At 37.9% G+C, this 16,329-nt stretch overlaps 1 protein-coding gene across 1 annotated transcript in view; it reads left to right on the top strand.

The window, feature by feature from the left end:
- Positions 1-16,329, top strand: part of rev3l (REV3 like, DNA directed polymerase zeta catalytic subunit) — a 42,988-nt gene that overhangs the window by 3,184 nt on the left and 23,475 nt on the right. Inside the window, exons 2-8 of the mRNA XM_079474300.1 lie at positions 8,280-8,469; positions 8,840-8,914; positions 9,453-9,613; positions 11,997-12,108; positions 12,212-12,306; positions 13,630-13,734; positions 13,994-14,078. Of these exons, the coding sequence (XP_079330426.1) occupies positions 8,280-8,469; positions 8,840-8,914; positions 9,453-9,613; positions 11,997-12,108; positions 12,212-12,306; positions 13,630-13,734; positions 13,994-14,078 (823 nt within the window). The remainder of the gene's footprint in view (positions 1-8,279; positions 8,470-8,839; positions 8,915-9,452; positions 9,614-11,996; positions 12,109-12,211; positions 12,307-13,629; positions 13,735-13,993; positions 14,079-16,329) is intronic.

Genomic DNA, 16,329 nt, shown 5'->3' with positions numbered 1-16,329 from the left:
ATAGGAAAAATGAGAGGAATTCTATTGTGGCTTATGGATGGTATTCATAGTGTACTCCTAAAATGATTTTTTTTATGTAAGTATAAATATCATATGGCATGGCTGTGTTGCTGTAGTTCCGTTTTGTTGTTGTGTCTGTGCACTTTATGTGGTTTATTGATTCCTGCCTCGAATATCAAAAGGAAGATACGCCATAAAAAGGTGTTTTCTTGATCAAAAGTGCCGAGTGTGCACACAGAGGAACACAGGGAAGGCAATCCTGTTCAGCAATACCTTTGAAAGGCCTGAAGTCTTTAATAGAGTTTGTAATGAACAGTTAAAGACCCCCTGTGGTGAAAATCAAGATTTTAATGTTGTTTATGTGGTGTTTTTAATATATTTCAAGACAAACTTCTGTAATAAAATAAGGCTTTATTTTGACCTTCCCTTTATGATTGGTTTATTTTAAGTTGGACCTGGAGGAGAGCCATAAAAATGCCTGGCTATTGGACAATCAGTATAGTCCTACCTCTTTTTTTGTTGCTTGCTTGATGTGGTGAAGAGTTGTTGTTGAGAGGGGAAAGGGAGCTGAATGTTTTTGATTAAAGATTACAAGTGCAAATTAATATAAAAAGGTATGTACAGATAAATCATTAAAAATAATCACCGTTTAAAACATTTAGAATTATCCTGTCTGATTTTAAGGGGAGTTGGGCTTTCTGTTACTAATCCAGTCATGTTTCTAGTCACCTTGGTGTGCTAAGAAAATATTACAAATAATGGAAATCTACCTTTTAATTGCTATGGGTGCCAATAATTGTGGCTAGTGTGTAATAGAGAAACAAAGTGTTCCCCCCACTTCATATAGCTTTACTTTAAAGACCCAGTGAAATCAAAATGAAAGTTTTTATATATTATTATAAATGATTGAGCCTCAAGGACGTCAATAAACTGATATGCTATTTAGCACATTTAGGAGAAATAAGCGTTCAAAACTGACAGTCTGGCGCTCAAACAAATCTAGAAATTCCATGACATCACGTTACACTTCAGCCTCTTGTCAAAGTTCTTGTCCAATCAAATCCGCTTCAGAATCCAAAGAGTCCCGCCCCTTCACTAGCAGAGCTGCTGAAGTGGCACCTCAAATCAGCCACTTGTTCGCACATTTATTATGTCCTACATGGTGAATGACACATAATGCACTTGATGGGAGATAGGGGATGATCCAGACAGTGTAGACATTAACATTGAAGTCTATCTGACCCATTTCAAGTCTACACCGTATGGAAGAGATTAATGCTGGGCGATATACCGGTTCACAGCGAATACCGGTGTATTTTTTGAGTGAGCACCAGTGCTACTCATAGATTTGGTGCAACCAAGGAAAAACTTACATTTCGTGCGCTGTTCTCTATTCATTTGCTTAAATGATATGTATGCAAGTTACAGTGGGTTCGGAAAGTATTGAGACCCCCTTAAAATATTCACTCTTTGTTATATTGCAGCCATTTGCTAAAATCATTTGTTCATGTTTTTCTCATTAATGTACACACGGCACCCCATATTGAGAGAAAAACACAAAATTGTTGAAATTTTTGCAGATTTATTCAAAAAGAAAAACTGAAATATCACATGGTCCTAAGTATTCAGACCCTTTGCTGTGACACATTTAACTCCGGTGCTGTCCATTTCTTCTGATCATCTTTGAGATGGTTCTACACCTTCATTTGAGTCCAGCTGTGTTTGATTATACTGATTGGACTTGATTAGGAAAGCCACACACCTGTCTATATAAGACCTTACAGCTCACAGTGCATGTCAGAGCAAATGAGAATCATGAGGTCAAAGGAACTGCCTGAAGAGCTCAGAGGCACAATTGTGGCGAGGCACAGATCTGGCCAAGGTTACAAAAACATTTCTGCTGCACTTAAGGTTCCTAAGAGCACAGTGGCCTCCATAATCCTTAAATGGAAAATGTTTGGGACGACCAGAACCGTTTTTAATAAATCTGCAAAAATGTCATCAATTCTGTGTTTTTCTGTCAATATGGGGTGCTGTGTGTACATTAATGAGAAAAGAAAATGAACTTAAATGATTTTAGCAAATGGCTGCAATATAACAAAGAGTGAAACATGTAAGGGGGTCTGAATACTTTCTGTACCCACTGTACCTTTGCATGATATTCAGTTGTTAAAGAAGTCTAAACTTGACAAATTATATCATTATTGACAAATGACAAAAAAAGTATATAATTTGACATGGAATAATGCACACACAGTAAATGTAGTCCAAGCTCTAGTGAAGCTTTGTGTGATGTATTTCAACTATATTATTCCATAGGAGAGGGGGAGTTTGTGGTAAAGGCTATAAATAGCACTCTGTTTTATGTAGCTCTGTCTGTAGAGAACACACTGCTGCATCTGTCATCTCAAACCAGGCTCCTGAAGATTATCTGCATCCTATATAATGGTACTAATTTTTGTGTTGTGGCTGTATGTGTATCGCAGCCATTTGTTTCACAAACACACGTACACACTCGCTAATGCAGCAGCACTGGCTCTGTGCCGTCTGTTGTGCGTGACAGAGACACGCCATGAATATCAAATTTCCTCCAGCAGAAGAAAGTAAATCCCAGCACAACTGTAGAGAATTTAAAAGGACAGTGATATGGATTGACTTTAGAGATCCTGCACAATCTTTGCTTTCCAGCATCTTCTGCATATTTGGACTCTGTTCAGCAGACTATGATGTTGACTGATTCATTTTTTTACACTGAAGTGAACCTAGATATTGAAACACAACTATTTTAAAAGATAGAAACATAAATGTTCAGTCTGTCTGTTGTTCTGAAATTTAACATCTTGGTTTTAAAATACCTGACATCTTGTTCAATAATTTGTTGTACTGTATAATGCAAAGACGAATGCATTAATGTCCGCCTGAACCAGAATCCTTGATCGTTCTCGATCTCAAAAGTTTTGCGGGCTCAGAAACGTTAATCATAGTCTGTGGGGAAACGCGGTGCTCTGTGTGTACTAAAGTTAAATGGATTAAACAAAGCTTTGAGGCTAAAAATTTGCTTCGATGATTTTTTTTGTTACTTGAGGAATCGTTGCAGCCCTAGCACATGAAACCCCTCCCATCCCCTGCCTGCCGAAGAGTTTCCAAACGATGTGTCTGCATTCGTTCCATCGTTTCCGTTCCATCATTTTAGTCAACAAATTCATGTGTATTGTGCTGCCCATGGGAAGCTTATACAGTGAAATTATTAAAACACTTGTAACAGACAGTTACAAGCGCTTATCAACCACATGGGGAACCTGTGACCAAATGTTCCATAGTGTTGCTTTAAAGAAGGCGACGGTTGAACATCTGCTGCACTCGCGTATTAGAAAAGGTGTTACAAAGCTCTGTGTCAGTAGAAATATACACAGTTCATGGTTTCTATTGTCTTTTGCTGCACCCACATGACGTTTAACATGTTTTAAGACCTACCGGCATCTTCGGAACACAAATAAAGATATTTAAGGGGACATAGACATCATGGTAATAGTTGTTGTCAAGGTCCAGAAAAGTCATTGACATTGTTAAATTGGTCCATCCGCTCATAGTGGCTCGATTATATTTTTTTGATGCAACGAGAATACATTGTGCGAAAAACAAAACAAAATCACATCTTTAATGGATATATTCTTATAGTCTTGTCAGTCTGGTGCGCGATCATGAGAGCATTTCGACGCAAGCGCATTCGGTTTGAACGGTTGGGCAAAAGTCTTCCTCAATAAGCTTCCTCAGCTTATATATACAGTTTGCGTCTGCTTGTAAACACAGAGTTGCGCTTCAGGGTTGTCTTTATCTTTATTTGCGTTCTGAAGACGCCGGGAGGTCTAAAACACGTTGAACATCATGTAGGTGAGTAAAAAATACCATTTAGATTTTGAGATTAACTTTTCTTGAGCATTGCATTGTAAGAATGTGTTTTATGCAAGAAACGCACGCATGTTTGATATTAAAGGGATATTTCCCCATGTTTTACTCATTCTCAAGGCATCGTATTTGTATATGACTTTCGTCTTTCAGAATAATGTAGTCTTGAATAGTAATTCCACGTATGCTGGCTTTTCCAAGCTTTAGAATGGGAGTGAATTGTGGATGAGATTTTGAATCTCCAAAAAAGTGCCAAGACAATATCAACCCAAAGTCGCTTTGGATAAAAGCGTCTGCTAAATGAATACATTAAAATGTATATAACTGCCCCACGTGGAGTTAATAAAGACCCTCTGATTGCTTCGATTGAAAGTAATTTTTTTCCAAAACATTAGGAAGCGCCTTGCTGTAGTAAAAAAGTTGGTCAACACTGGTTTATGTGCGACTTTGAAAGCATTATTAGTGAGAAGTCAAGTGAAACAAAACTGTATGTATTTAAGGAAGTCTGTCTTCATTCTGTGTATAGAGGGTTTGCAGGAAGAGAGAGGTGTTGGCATGAGAATCACGTGCCTGAACATTCAGCCCTTTCTTTACTCATTTACAAACAGACACACAAAGGAAAGGGAGCTTTTATTTGAGTGCATCTGTGTGCATCCTGTGTCTTTCTAAACACACAGATGTTAAGCATATCTTTATTTCTCTTCTACTCTACCTTGCTGCCTCTTTCTTCCTCCATCTACCGCCCCAGCTGGAGGAAGACGATGGAAGAGTCACTCTATTATACTCTGTTAGAGTAGCGCAGATGCCAGACTGGTTGCCTGGCAACTGCAGCAGCTCACACACGTTGCTGGGATGCGTCTCAGTAAGCGTGTGCCACCTTAAGGATCCTGCTATCTGTGTGTTTTTGTATGTCTGTATGGTTCGTGAAAATGTCACCGAAGCAGCGACTCTACAAAAGCTTTGTCCATCAGATATTGTTGTGTCTTTGTGTTTAACCTGCTGCAATCATAAAGCATCCTCTGACGGAGCATTCATCATATGTCAGTTTTTTCAGTCTGTTCTAATGGTGAATGGGTTCGGGTTTTGAGTTGAATTGACCGATCACTTTAGTTTGAATGCATATATGCAAGTATAAATATATATATATCTAGATTTTTCTTTGTGCCATATTCCATCAACCCTTTTTCCTAAATCTCTGTGCATTTCTTCCTTTTGCACACACGTCTCATTTATGAGCACACACGAGCAGAACACATTTTTGTGTAAATCGTTCGTAAAGTCATTTTAGGTATTAGGTATTATTATTTTAGCCAGCTAAAATCTCTTTGGTGGACATAGTTTAATTGATTAATTTATTGGTAAGCATATAGCCCAATAGATACATAATTTGCATAGTTGTAATTCATAGGCGGGACTATGCTAATTGAGAATGAGCGTGCATGCGCACCGTTTACGAATGATTGGAATTAATTAACATACACACATTTTACTATGAGATCTGATGTTTACAAAGTACCGGTATTTGTGAATAGGTGGTATATAGGTGGTACCATAGTGGTTAGGGCTGTGTATTGGCAAGGGCCTCACGATACGATACATATCACGATAGATGGGTCCCGATACAATATATCACAATACATTCGATACGATACAAACGTTCCATATATTGCAATAATTTGTTTTAAATAAATAAAAATTAAGAGTGAGCTAAAAATACATGTTGGTGTGTACAATCTATGGTATTCTGGTATGTTCATCTCATTATAGTGATAACTCTGCAGACACAAAAGATTCCATTCGATTTTATTAACAAAGCTATGTATAAGAGGTATTAGTCATCTTGCTTACACAGTGTCACTGAACAGCGAACATATACGGAAATGTTTAAAGTGCATATTTAGTCAGTAAACAGTTAAATGCAAATGCCACAAAAAACACATTTTTTTCAGTATGTTGTAAATAAACTCCACCAGTGCAGTTTTCAGTAACTCCGGAATGTTTATACCAGTATGGCTCTAATGCATTGCGCGTGTCTGTGATGTAATCCTAACATATGACTCCGTTACTCGAGAGGTCAATGCATTGCAAGTCAGTGCCACTCGCTCTGGATTTTTTTACCCTTGTTTTTACCTCTTCGTAAATCCTCGGTACTTCTACGTCCGTTATGTGCCTGCGAGTCGGAATCACATAACACAGCTAGTGTTCACCATATGCCGCAAATCCTTACAAATAAAATACACCACCGACTCTGTTATTTTCTTTGCACGAGCTAAGCTATACAGAAGCTTGTTGGTGATATTATAGGAATTAATCTACTTTACGACATTTGCTTTCTCGCATCCGCTTACTTTTGAGACATTGGCCGTATGACCGCGAATCACAGCAACACATCGATACTATAGGTTGGACTATCGATACACTATCGTGAAAAAAATTTGCACAATAGTTAGCTGTATCGATAATTTTGCACAGCCCTAATAGTGATAGGTTTGATTTACGTGCAAATTACTCTGAATTTACTCACATATTTACGACTGTTTCATACCGGGCATTTTTGTATCTCCTCTTTGCTCCACCTCTCTGAAACACGCTGATATTTTAAGAACGCTCATAACTCTGAAAAGTGAGGTGTTCTATGATTGGCCAGTTCACTAGTGAGTAGTGATAGGTCGAATACTTATAAACAAACAACCATATACATCATACAGAGTTTGTGTGAGCTAGAAAGCTTGCATTACAATGTCTCATCGGGACTCAACAAAGACAATAAACCCCATTATAAACACGATATTTGTTGCCTCTAGTTGGAACATAGTTACTAAATAATAGATAATACTAAAGAATTATTAGGACTTTTTCCACGTTGCGCGCGTGTCTGCATTTGCAGATCACACAAAGAAACAACATAATTAAATTCAACTTGCGTTAGTCTGTAACAAAGTCTTTTACAATGAAAATATACTTACAGGCTGCGAATCTGAAGCACCAGACAGTCCTTGCTGAGTTTGAACCGTTTTGCCCCACTTTTTAACAAAAAGCTTCCGTGCATAGCCGGTCTTGATCTCACCCAGATTCGTGACGCAATCGTTGGTGAAATGCTCTGCACAAACATGAACATTTGGATTGTACTTCTCTGGAACAGTGTTGAAAATAAAATGTAACCATTAGTTTTTTGTTGTATCGTCTTTTGGCAGGGCAAACAAAGATCTTTACTTTTCACAACGAAACAAACGTAGTCTCCGCGACATGGCTGCGCCGGCTCAATGAGATTTACAAGACCACCTTAGTCAAATCGTGTTATGAACTGACGTAGATTTGCCGGGGTGTGGTCACACGAGGAGTTTTAGGCAGGTCTGGTTGAGCATTTGCTTAAAGATAAAAAGAAAAAAAATCGACACTTAAATATTAGCAATTTTACATGTCTAATACATGCATGGGCAACTTATAACACACCAAAGACAAAGAAAAACGCGTATTTCCGGCGAATCACCCCTTTAATAGGTTTTAAAATAATATCATGATGAAGTCTTTCAAGTCCACAAAACATTTCAAGTAAATTAAACATTTTATGCTAAAATGAAAAACGTATCTTTGCAAACTGACACATTTAAAACATTTAAAATAATTACACTGGCTCATTGCTAAATTTAAAAGCCACTTATTTAAACCTGGGAACATTTGTGTTAACCAGCTTAAATAAAATAAACCTTAAAAACATTTCAGTGCAGCAACTTGAATTAAATCTTGGCACTTTAACGTTCAAATATTCATGGAGCATATTTTATTTTAGACGCAATACTAAACTCGTTCTCAGACTAGTTTGTTCACGTTCCCATCATTTGCGTGATCACCGCCACCCAGTAGAGCCATGGTATAAAAACACTTGGAAATATATACAGTAGAGCGTCTTGTTTTATTAATGAATTAAAATATCGATATTTGCTGCAACGTATCGATTCTCGTATCGCACGGAGAAGGACGACGATACATCGATATATTGTCACACTCCTCTTCTTGATGTACACGTTTTTTTTTATCTTTCGAGTGAATTTTTGTATAAAAAACAACCAATAGCCCTGTGGTTCACACACAGTCATATAGCGCCAACGCTCTCATGGAAATGTCAATTCGGTTCCTATGTCACAAACCAAAGCGTTCCTGTCTGCTCCCCTTTGTCCAGTCCCAATAAAGGCAAAAGCCCCTCAAATATATCTTGAAAAAACTGACTCGTTGACACTGATCCGATCATAACGTTTTGAAAGTTGTTAATGAAAAGCAACATTTAGACATAAATCTCTGACCAGACCCGAGAAATGCACAAATGCCTGTCTGCAAGTAGGCTGATGTTAATTGTCTCCCTCCTTTGTTTCCAGGTCAGAAGACATGTCTTCATCTGCACGGCGCATTCCCATACATCTATGTGCCGTACGATGGGTTTGGACAACAGGCAAATCGCTACCTGCGGCAGGTGGCCTACAGCATTGACAGAGCCCTGAATGTCAGCATGGGAAATCCCTCATCTAACGCCCAGCACATCTTTAAAGTGTCTCTGGTCTCTGGCATGTACGTTGGATGGCAAATCAGTGCACGACTCTAAATTTCAACTTGTAATAAAACTTGTGTCAGTGTATGAGATGTAAATTGGGTTTGGGGCACTTGACCGAAATGGTTTAATTGATCACAAATACCTTTTTGAATTGAAGAGATGAATCAGAACATTCTTAAGTTATCTAGAGAAATATTTTGTGAAAACATTCACATTTCTTTCATTACAAAACACAAAATATGATTATTAAAAGGGACCGAATAATCAAAAGAGGCAGTCTAAAAAAGCCCAGTATAGATACAAACTATACACGTACGTAAAAGTTAGTTGAGGCTATATTGGCAATACATTTGCAGAGAGATCTGACCTATTTATCTCTTTTTTTAGGCCTTTCTATGGATTCCACATGAAGGAAAAGGCATTTATGAAGATTTACCTTTACAACCCCCAGATGGTCAAAAGGTGAGGTGATTTTGTTGTTTGTCGCATTAAAAAAAGTGTTGTGTGTGGAAGTACCTGCATTTCAGTTGATGATGTGAACATAGCAGTCGGTAACCGCATGCCGTCTAACAAACAGGCTGTTGCTTTCATATGCCTGCTTGTAAATTTGTGTTGACCAACATGGCTTTTGAAACGTTAGGGATGCACTTTTCGAAAATAGGTGGGAGAAAAAAAACTTATGAAGTGTGCATCTTTGTTCCTCTTTGTATTTATTTGTCATATTAGTTTTTACTATGATAAATTATAATAAAAGAATAAATACAACCCATAAAATATTGTTGATTTTGATGTTTTGGTTCTTGTGATTTTAGCAGTGTTTGTATGATATGGAATGTGGGTTAATGTTTAGCCCGGGCATAGTTTGCATCTATTTTGAGCTCTTAAAGCTGTTACACACTAACTGAATTCTAATGGAAAAGTGCTGTTCTTACCCTGTATAAACCTTCACGCTGTTACGGAGCCTAACGTACATACATTGCATTCTTTGATCTCTTTGCAGGGTGTGTGAACTCCTGCAGGGTGGTGCTGTGATGAATAAAAGTTTTCAGCCCCATGAAGCTCATATTCCCTTTCTGCTGCAGCTGTTCATCGATTACAACCTCTACGGCATGAACATGATCAATCTTGCCGCTGTCAAGTTCCGAAAGAGTCATGCGACAGGTAATGCAGACAGCTACTTGTGCACTCGAAAAGCAATCATAGCCAGACTTTCGACTTGCAACAAAATTGAGAGTTCACTAGTAGATGATACGACAGAAAAATGTGTTAGTTTTGGTTGTGCCAACCTTAGAACCAAGTCTTGTTTTATTATGTTTAATAACTTACAAAATAACCAAACCAAGAGAATGTTAAGAATTGCAGTGTGACTCTAGACAAGACTTTGCAATGAGTGACTGAGAGCAGACAAACAACAGTTAACAGGACACAGGTTAAAGTAATCTTGGTAATGAGTGGTGGAAAGGGTTTATGGGTAATGTAGTCCAGTAGAAAGGCAACAGTCTAGGTGTGGATTTCCCTCTAGTGGACCTTTGAGGGCACCCCAGCTGGTGATTGTGACATAGTTCAGGTGGAACGGGGGAGGTATGTATGTGGAGCATGTGGAGTGCATGTGGAGTGGTAGAGTGTCCAAAGACCTAGGCGGAGCCAGCGGCGGGGCATCAGAGCACCAGGATGGAGCCGGCGACGGAGCAGCAGGGAGCCAGGACGCCAGAGCACAGGCAGGGCAGGACTCCAGGGCACAGAAAAATTCAGAGCAGCCATCTTGCCCGATACAATTGGTACAAGAAGGTTCAGGGTGCCCATCTTGCCGCAGGCAGGGAGCTAAGCCGGTTCAGGTACAGCCTCTGAAAGCAGATGAACCATGTACAGCCCAAACACACAACAGGGCAGCAGCCACAACCTGCAGAGTTGACACAAGGGGCAGAAGTCCTGGAACAGACGACTCAAGGGCCACCGGAATTGAGTCCAGGAACGGACGACTCAAGGGCCACCGGAATTGAGTCCAGGAACGGACGACTCAAGGGCCACCGGAATTGAGTCCAGGAACGGACGACTCAAGGGCCACCGGAATTGTGACCAGAGCCATGTCAGAAACAGGTTCTGGGCTTGCGGCCACTCCTGAACAAGGTTGCAAGGACAGCATAGTCCGAGTTATTTTAGTGGCAGAGTGAAACAAACAGTCAGTGAAAAGCCTTTCAACAGTTGGTTCCCGTGGCGATCCTGGTGGAATATTGAATGGCTCTCAACCAATTAGATTAGAGAACCAGAAAGAACTGTTGTATCCACAACTTTCTAGGGCCCCTTTCTAGGGTTTAATTTTTTCCCAAATTCAGTTTTTTCCTGTTTGAAGCGCTCTTTCTTTTCTTTTATGACGTGAAATAAGATTTGACTGGTTGTAAGTGCAGCAACGAACAGTAGGTGTTGCTCATCAGTTTCAAAATTATTTTCTAACAGATGACCACATGAAACCAACAGAATTACAATTCAAAATACGAATCATAAACAAACTCATTGTTTGTCTCTAGAATATGTTATACAAGGTGCAATAGACTCCTTCCCCCGGGTTGTACCCACGTTCATTTTTACAGAAGCGCCATGAGGTTTTTTTTATTTAATTGCTTTTTTATTTTAATAAAAAATCAAACCATTCATTCATTCAATACATATTATATACGTTTGCAGGTAAGGGACATTGTGACAATTCTCTTCTAAAACCGTAATAAAGAATTACAAATAATAAACAGTAAAAATGAAGATACAGTATTTTTTATCATGTTTTTATTGTGAAAGTTATCTCCTTTTGGAGCCAAACGCTTTATATATATCTGTTTAAACATAATTTGTGAAGGCATATGATGTAAAGCTCAAATCCAGTTGGACGTCCCATTTCTTTGCTCATCATCTCTATAGGCTTCACACTGACATGAATGTGAATTGTCCGCCATTTTTGCATAACCTCGAATTAAAGGTTCTAGGTTCAAAGCGAAGCTTCACCGAGCGTAGTGTTTTACCACCGATTATTTTTCTACTTTTTTTTTGGTTTTAAAAGGCAGAAAAAGACAACAAAAAACCCTGAAAATACCAAAGCATGTTAAGGTGGTAGCATTGTTGTGTTCTATGTGCTGTTTAATTGTAAATATTAACCAATTACAAGTCTTACAGAACAGTTTGCTTAATTATAGGTGTCAAAGGAAAGTAAAAAAAATCAATATATCATTTAATAAAATTAACATTATAAGTAGGGTTGGGCAACAAAATCGGTGCAGTGGATTCGATATCGTTTCTCAAAAGCCTTGAATCGATTTGTTTCTGTCATATTTCCATAAGCACTGAACATTCATTAATTAAGTGTTATTAGTGGTGCTTTTGCAGAATCTTTGCAGCACAGTGTTGTAGCGACTAGGGGGTGAGCTCATTTGACTCAGGGAACCAATCGGTATCCCAGGAACTTCATAATAAGTATATATTAAACAAATTAGATTTATGATGGGGTAGAATACAAATCAATAGAGGCAGCCTTCCACTAACTCTCTCTCTCTCTCAGTCGGAGAAGAGTCGTCCAGTAAAGTGGACAGCACCATCCCATGGAAGAATCATGATGACAGTGTACTGAGGGATACAATGTCCACTCGCTGGGGGGAGGACAACATACCAAGGTGTGTGTGTGTGTGTGTTTTCATGCCGTATAACAAACGTTTACAATAATATGTAAATATGAATGCATTTTAACTTTCATCTCTTTGGGTCCGTTTTGTGTAGTTCTCTGATTTTAGAGGAGGTGGAACGTATGAGTGTATGCGAGCTGGAAGTTGATGCTGTTGCTGCGGATGTTCTCAACCGACTAGAGATTGAGGGTATGGATTAAAAAAAAAATGTGTTCAGTGGATACATTGTTGACCCTTGGTCAAAATGATAGATAAAGGTCCAGTGTGTTATTTTTGGGATAATATGTATGCAATATAATATACAAAGCTATGTCTTCAGAGGTGTATAAAGATCTTACACAATCAAGCGTTTTGTTTTAATTACCTAAGAATTCGCTATTTTTATTTATACACCGCGGGTCCCCTTGCATGTAATTCGCCATGTTCTGTCAGCTGTGTTTTGAAAGGGAGGGCAGGGTTGGAGTGAACGGTTGGTTGCAGTTCACAACCTTGCCGCTAGATATTACTGACTGGACCTTTAAATAAAGATCAAGCTACATTAATATTTTAATATTTAGTCAATTTCCAATGGTAAATATATCAAAAGTTTACTTTCGTGAGTGGATGCAGCAGAATAGTGAACAAAAAAACACGACTACAAACCTTGCTTGCTGCTGCCCGCTCTTGAGGATTAACCCACTGAAGTTTGGAATCTATGTAAAGCTTAGTTTTTTGGTTCTTCTACTTCCCACAACAGACCTGTATGTTTTTACCAATATCCTGCTACAGTGCTTGTGATGGCCAACTTTAAAGGCGATTTTGTCAATATTTAGATTTTTTTTGCACACTCAGATTTTCAGATAGTCTGCCAAGTATTGTTTTATCCTAACATACATCAATGGAAAGCTTATTTATTCAGCTTTCAGATGATGTGTAAATCTCAATTTAAAAAATGTAGCCTTATGACTGGTTTTGGGGTCCAGGGTCACATTTGTGAGCTGCATAGCCATCTGATGCATGCCAGAGTTGGGTAAAAAATGATTTGGAGAAAATTGGCATAAAATGGAATTTAAATCTAATTGTCAAAGCCCCCATTGTATGTTAATTTAGAATTTACATGATGCATCATGTGTTTCACAGATCCATTCCAAATCCATGCGCAACCTGTGGGATTGTAAATGTCTTCTGAGTGTGTGATAAAGTGAGCATATTTAGCTAAATTGAAACCAAAACATACTCAACCAAGAGCTTAATTCAGATTCGGTGACACATTGATGACTTAAAATCTGGTTCTTACGTGTCTAATATCACAGGGAAACGAGTCACAAGAAATCTGGGAACTCATATTTGAAATCATCTGGGATGGCATGATAAAGTAAATTCAGAATTAACGTTTTGGACAGAACAATTATACATACAAACTTCCATATTATGTTCTATTTAAGTGAAATAAAGCATTGCATTGTGTTTGAGATGTATTTGTAAAAGAGACCCATGTTGATGTGTGTGCCTAAATCCTCTACTTCACTTCAGATCAGATTGGGAGAAACCCTGGTCTTCAGGCCATCTGGGAGGATGAGAAACAGCGACGCCAGGAGAGAAGTGAAAGCTCTTTAATTGACGTGCCTGAGTCACAGGGTAAGAGACACACACGGTTACATAATGTTTACATAATTTTCCCTACTATCTGTTTGGTTACTGAACAAATATATACATTTTAATTTTTGGGCAACCTATCCTTTTAAATAAAATAATTGAACCCTAAAGGTTTTATGCTTTAATATAGAAAAAAAAGAATAAATGGTTATTTTTTAACATCATGTTTTTGTAATCTACAACACTTATTATTAATAAATAGGTGTGGTGCATACCTCTGTCTCTTTGAATACCGTTTCAGATCGAGGCTTTGTGGAGTTTGCAGAAAGTGAAAGAATCCTGATGAAGAGATTTAAGGAAATTCTTACAGAAAATGAATTTGACGTGTGAGTAAAATGTGTAGTATTTTTCTTAATGATATGTTTGTTTGTCTGGGTTACTGCTTTACTGCAGCTTGAAATACTTTTTAGTTAAAGCTAGGGTATGTAATGGTTTCATAAACACTTTAAGTCTCTTCACATTCTAAAAGCAATCAACATTTAAAGTGGTCTAAATCTATTTTCACTGCTAATAGTTTAATGAAACTAAAGTATAAAAACATTAATAAAATTACAATGAACAAAAAAGTAACTGTTGTCATTTCCAAGTATAAAGGCCATTGCACATTGAGCCCATAATGTCCGCACATTAAAAAATAAATACATCCTCACGCTGTGCCAATCACATTTACACACTGCCTCTGAAATTTGCATCCGTCATTTTCGATTTTCACATCCATAGCAAGTGTTTTGAGAGGCGTTTTGAGAATTAAGAGACACCGCACAAACGAGCGCTTAATACGAAAATTTCAGGCTGTATGCGCCTTAAAGGTTGTCATTTTTACTTCAGTCAATGCTACTGCTGCCTATTACAGGTTTTACTTAATTTTTGCACAAATGAAAAAATGGACGGTATTCTTTTCTCATGTATTATTGGAAATAAACACTTTGAGAGTCACACCTGTAGATGTGGTTGTCAAACTCCTGCATTTACACCGTGAAGTAATGTTCAGTAGAATTTGAGAGAGGAAAGAGATTTCAGTGAGATGTTTTAATCAATACTCAGTCTCCTGACAGTTGTGTAGAAGCTGAAGTCATTAGGCAGAAGACTAATTAACACAGAGTGATGCCATCCAGCTTTGCTTTGGAGACCAGTTCCAACAGAGCTGTAGATTAACTGCAATTTTGAGAAATGGTTTGATAGAATCCGTCCCTGTTACCACAAACTATATCACAACCTGTGACCTAAATTTGCCGACAAATAATCACAAATGTGTTTTAACTTCAGTTTTAAATTTATCAGGATTTTGAATAGACATTTGCAAGCAGGATCATAATGTATTTCCGCTAAACTCTCAACCAGTCGTTGACCGTAGCTCTAGACTACACATTGAACCTTTTAGGCAGTGAGAGTATATTTTAGTGCATACACACCAAGCAAAAAGTCGTCGAATAGACGTTAAAAAGACGTCACTGCCAGACGTCCAAACCACGTCCAAATATGGTTGAAAAGTCAAAGGTGAAAAGACGTCCGTTTTTAAATTTGGTCGAGGTGAAGTCGTGGTATTTTTTTAGACTTGAATTAAGCATAAATTCATTATTTCATCATACATTATTATAATTTTAAAATAAGACAACTGACAAAAAAGTAAGCAACAACAAAACATTTATTATTATTATTACATACAAATAATTGTAAATCGATTATAAACCAAAATAAATACAAAATCAGTGTGCCCGCTACCGCCAGATCATCCAGGGGCATGTTTAAGGTCTCTCACAGCTTTGGTTATCGTGTGTTCAGCGGCACAGACTGCATCTGTAATGACAAAGATACACTTGTGTTGTTTTCACTGCATAAAAGTAATTAGAGTTGATACATGGTTTATCACGGAACCAGCCGCGACTTCCGTCAACTCACAATATAAGCTGTTTGCTTACTTTCCTGTTTTGTTATTTTGTGGAACACAGTCTCGTATTTTAAATAAATAGAGAAATTGAAACAATTAATGCCGTTTTGACATCACTATCTTCTGCATCTTTTAGGCATATTAGAGATAAACTGAGGAGCAGCAGTGTTAGTGTCGATTTTTAATTAGGCTATTTATACCATGCGAAACAGACTGAGAAAAATGCAGGATTAGTTCACCACTTGAAAATCGTCACTGAAAAAATAGAGAAGAGAGTTTATTTCTTAATTAATTTGTACTATTATTATTACTTTTGTACATAGTATGTTATTTGTTTAGTTGTGGGCTCATGTTTTAGAATGAATTTAAATAAAGTAAAAATATTTTTACCTCAGAAAAACGGCAGTACGTGGTGTCAACAGAGAAGTCAGTCAGGGCTGTGTGCGCGCGATGGTCAGTCACCATGGTCACAGACCCCAGGTCCTTCGCTGTCTGGGCATGCGAGCAAGAACTTCTGACAGAAGTTTTTAATATTATATATTTTTTATTTTTGAATATTTTACTGTACATTTATACGATTATACATTGTGATATACTACCAAATAACCAAAAAAGTAAAGCATTAAAAAATTTATCTGCACTGCAGCTCCGTGAGTTCAGGAAACTACGTCATTGCGCATTGCATTTTG

This window comes from Barbatula barbatula (assembly GCF_947034865.1).
Source record: "Barbatula barbatula genome assembly, chromosome: 15".
Classification (NCBI taxonomy): domain Eukaryota; kingdom Metazoa; phylum Chordata; class Actinopteri; order Cypriniformes; family Nemacheilidae; genus Barbatula; species Barbatula barbatula.
Note: the sequence above shows the minus strand (reverse complement) of the source record. Positions and strands in the feature narration are given on the sequence as shown.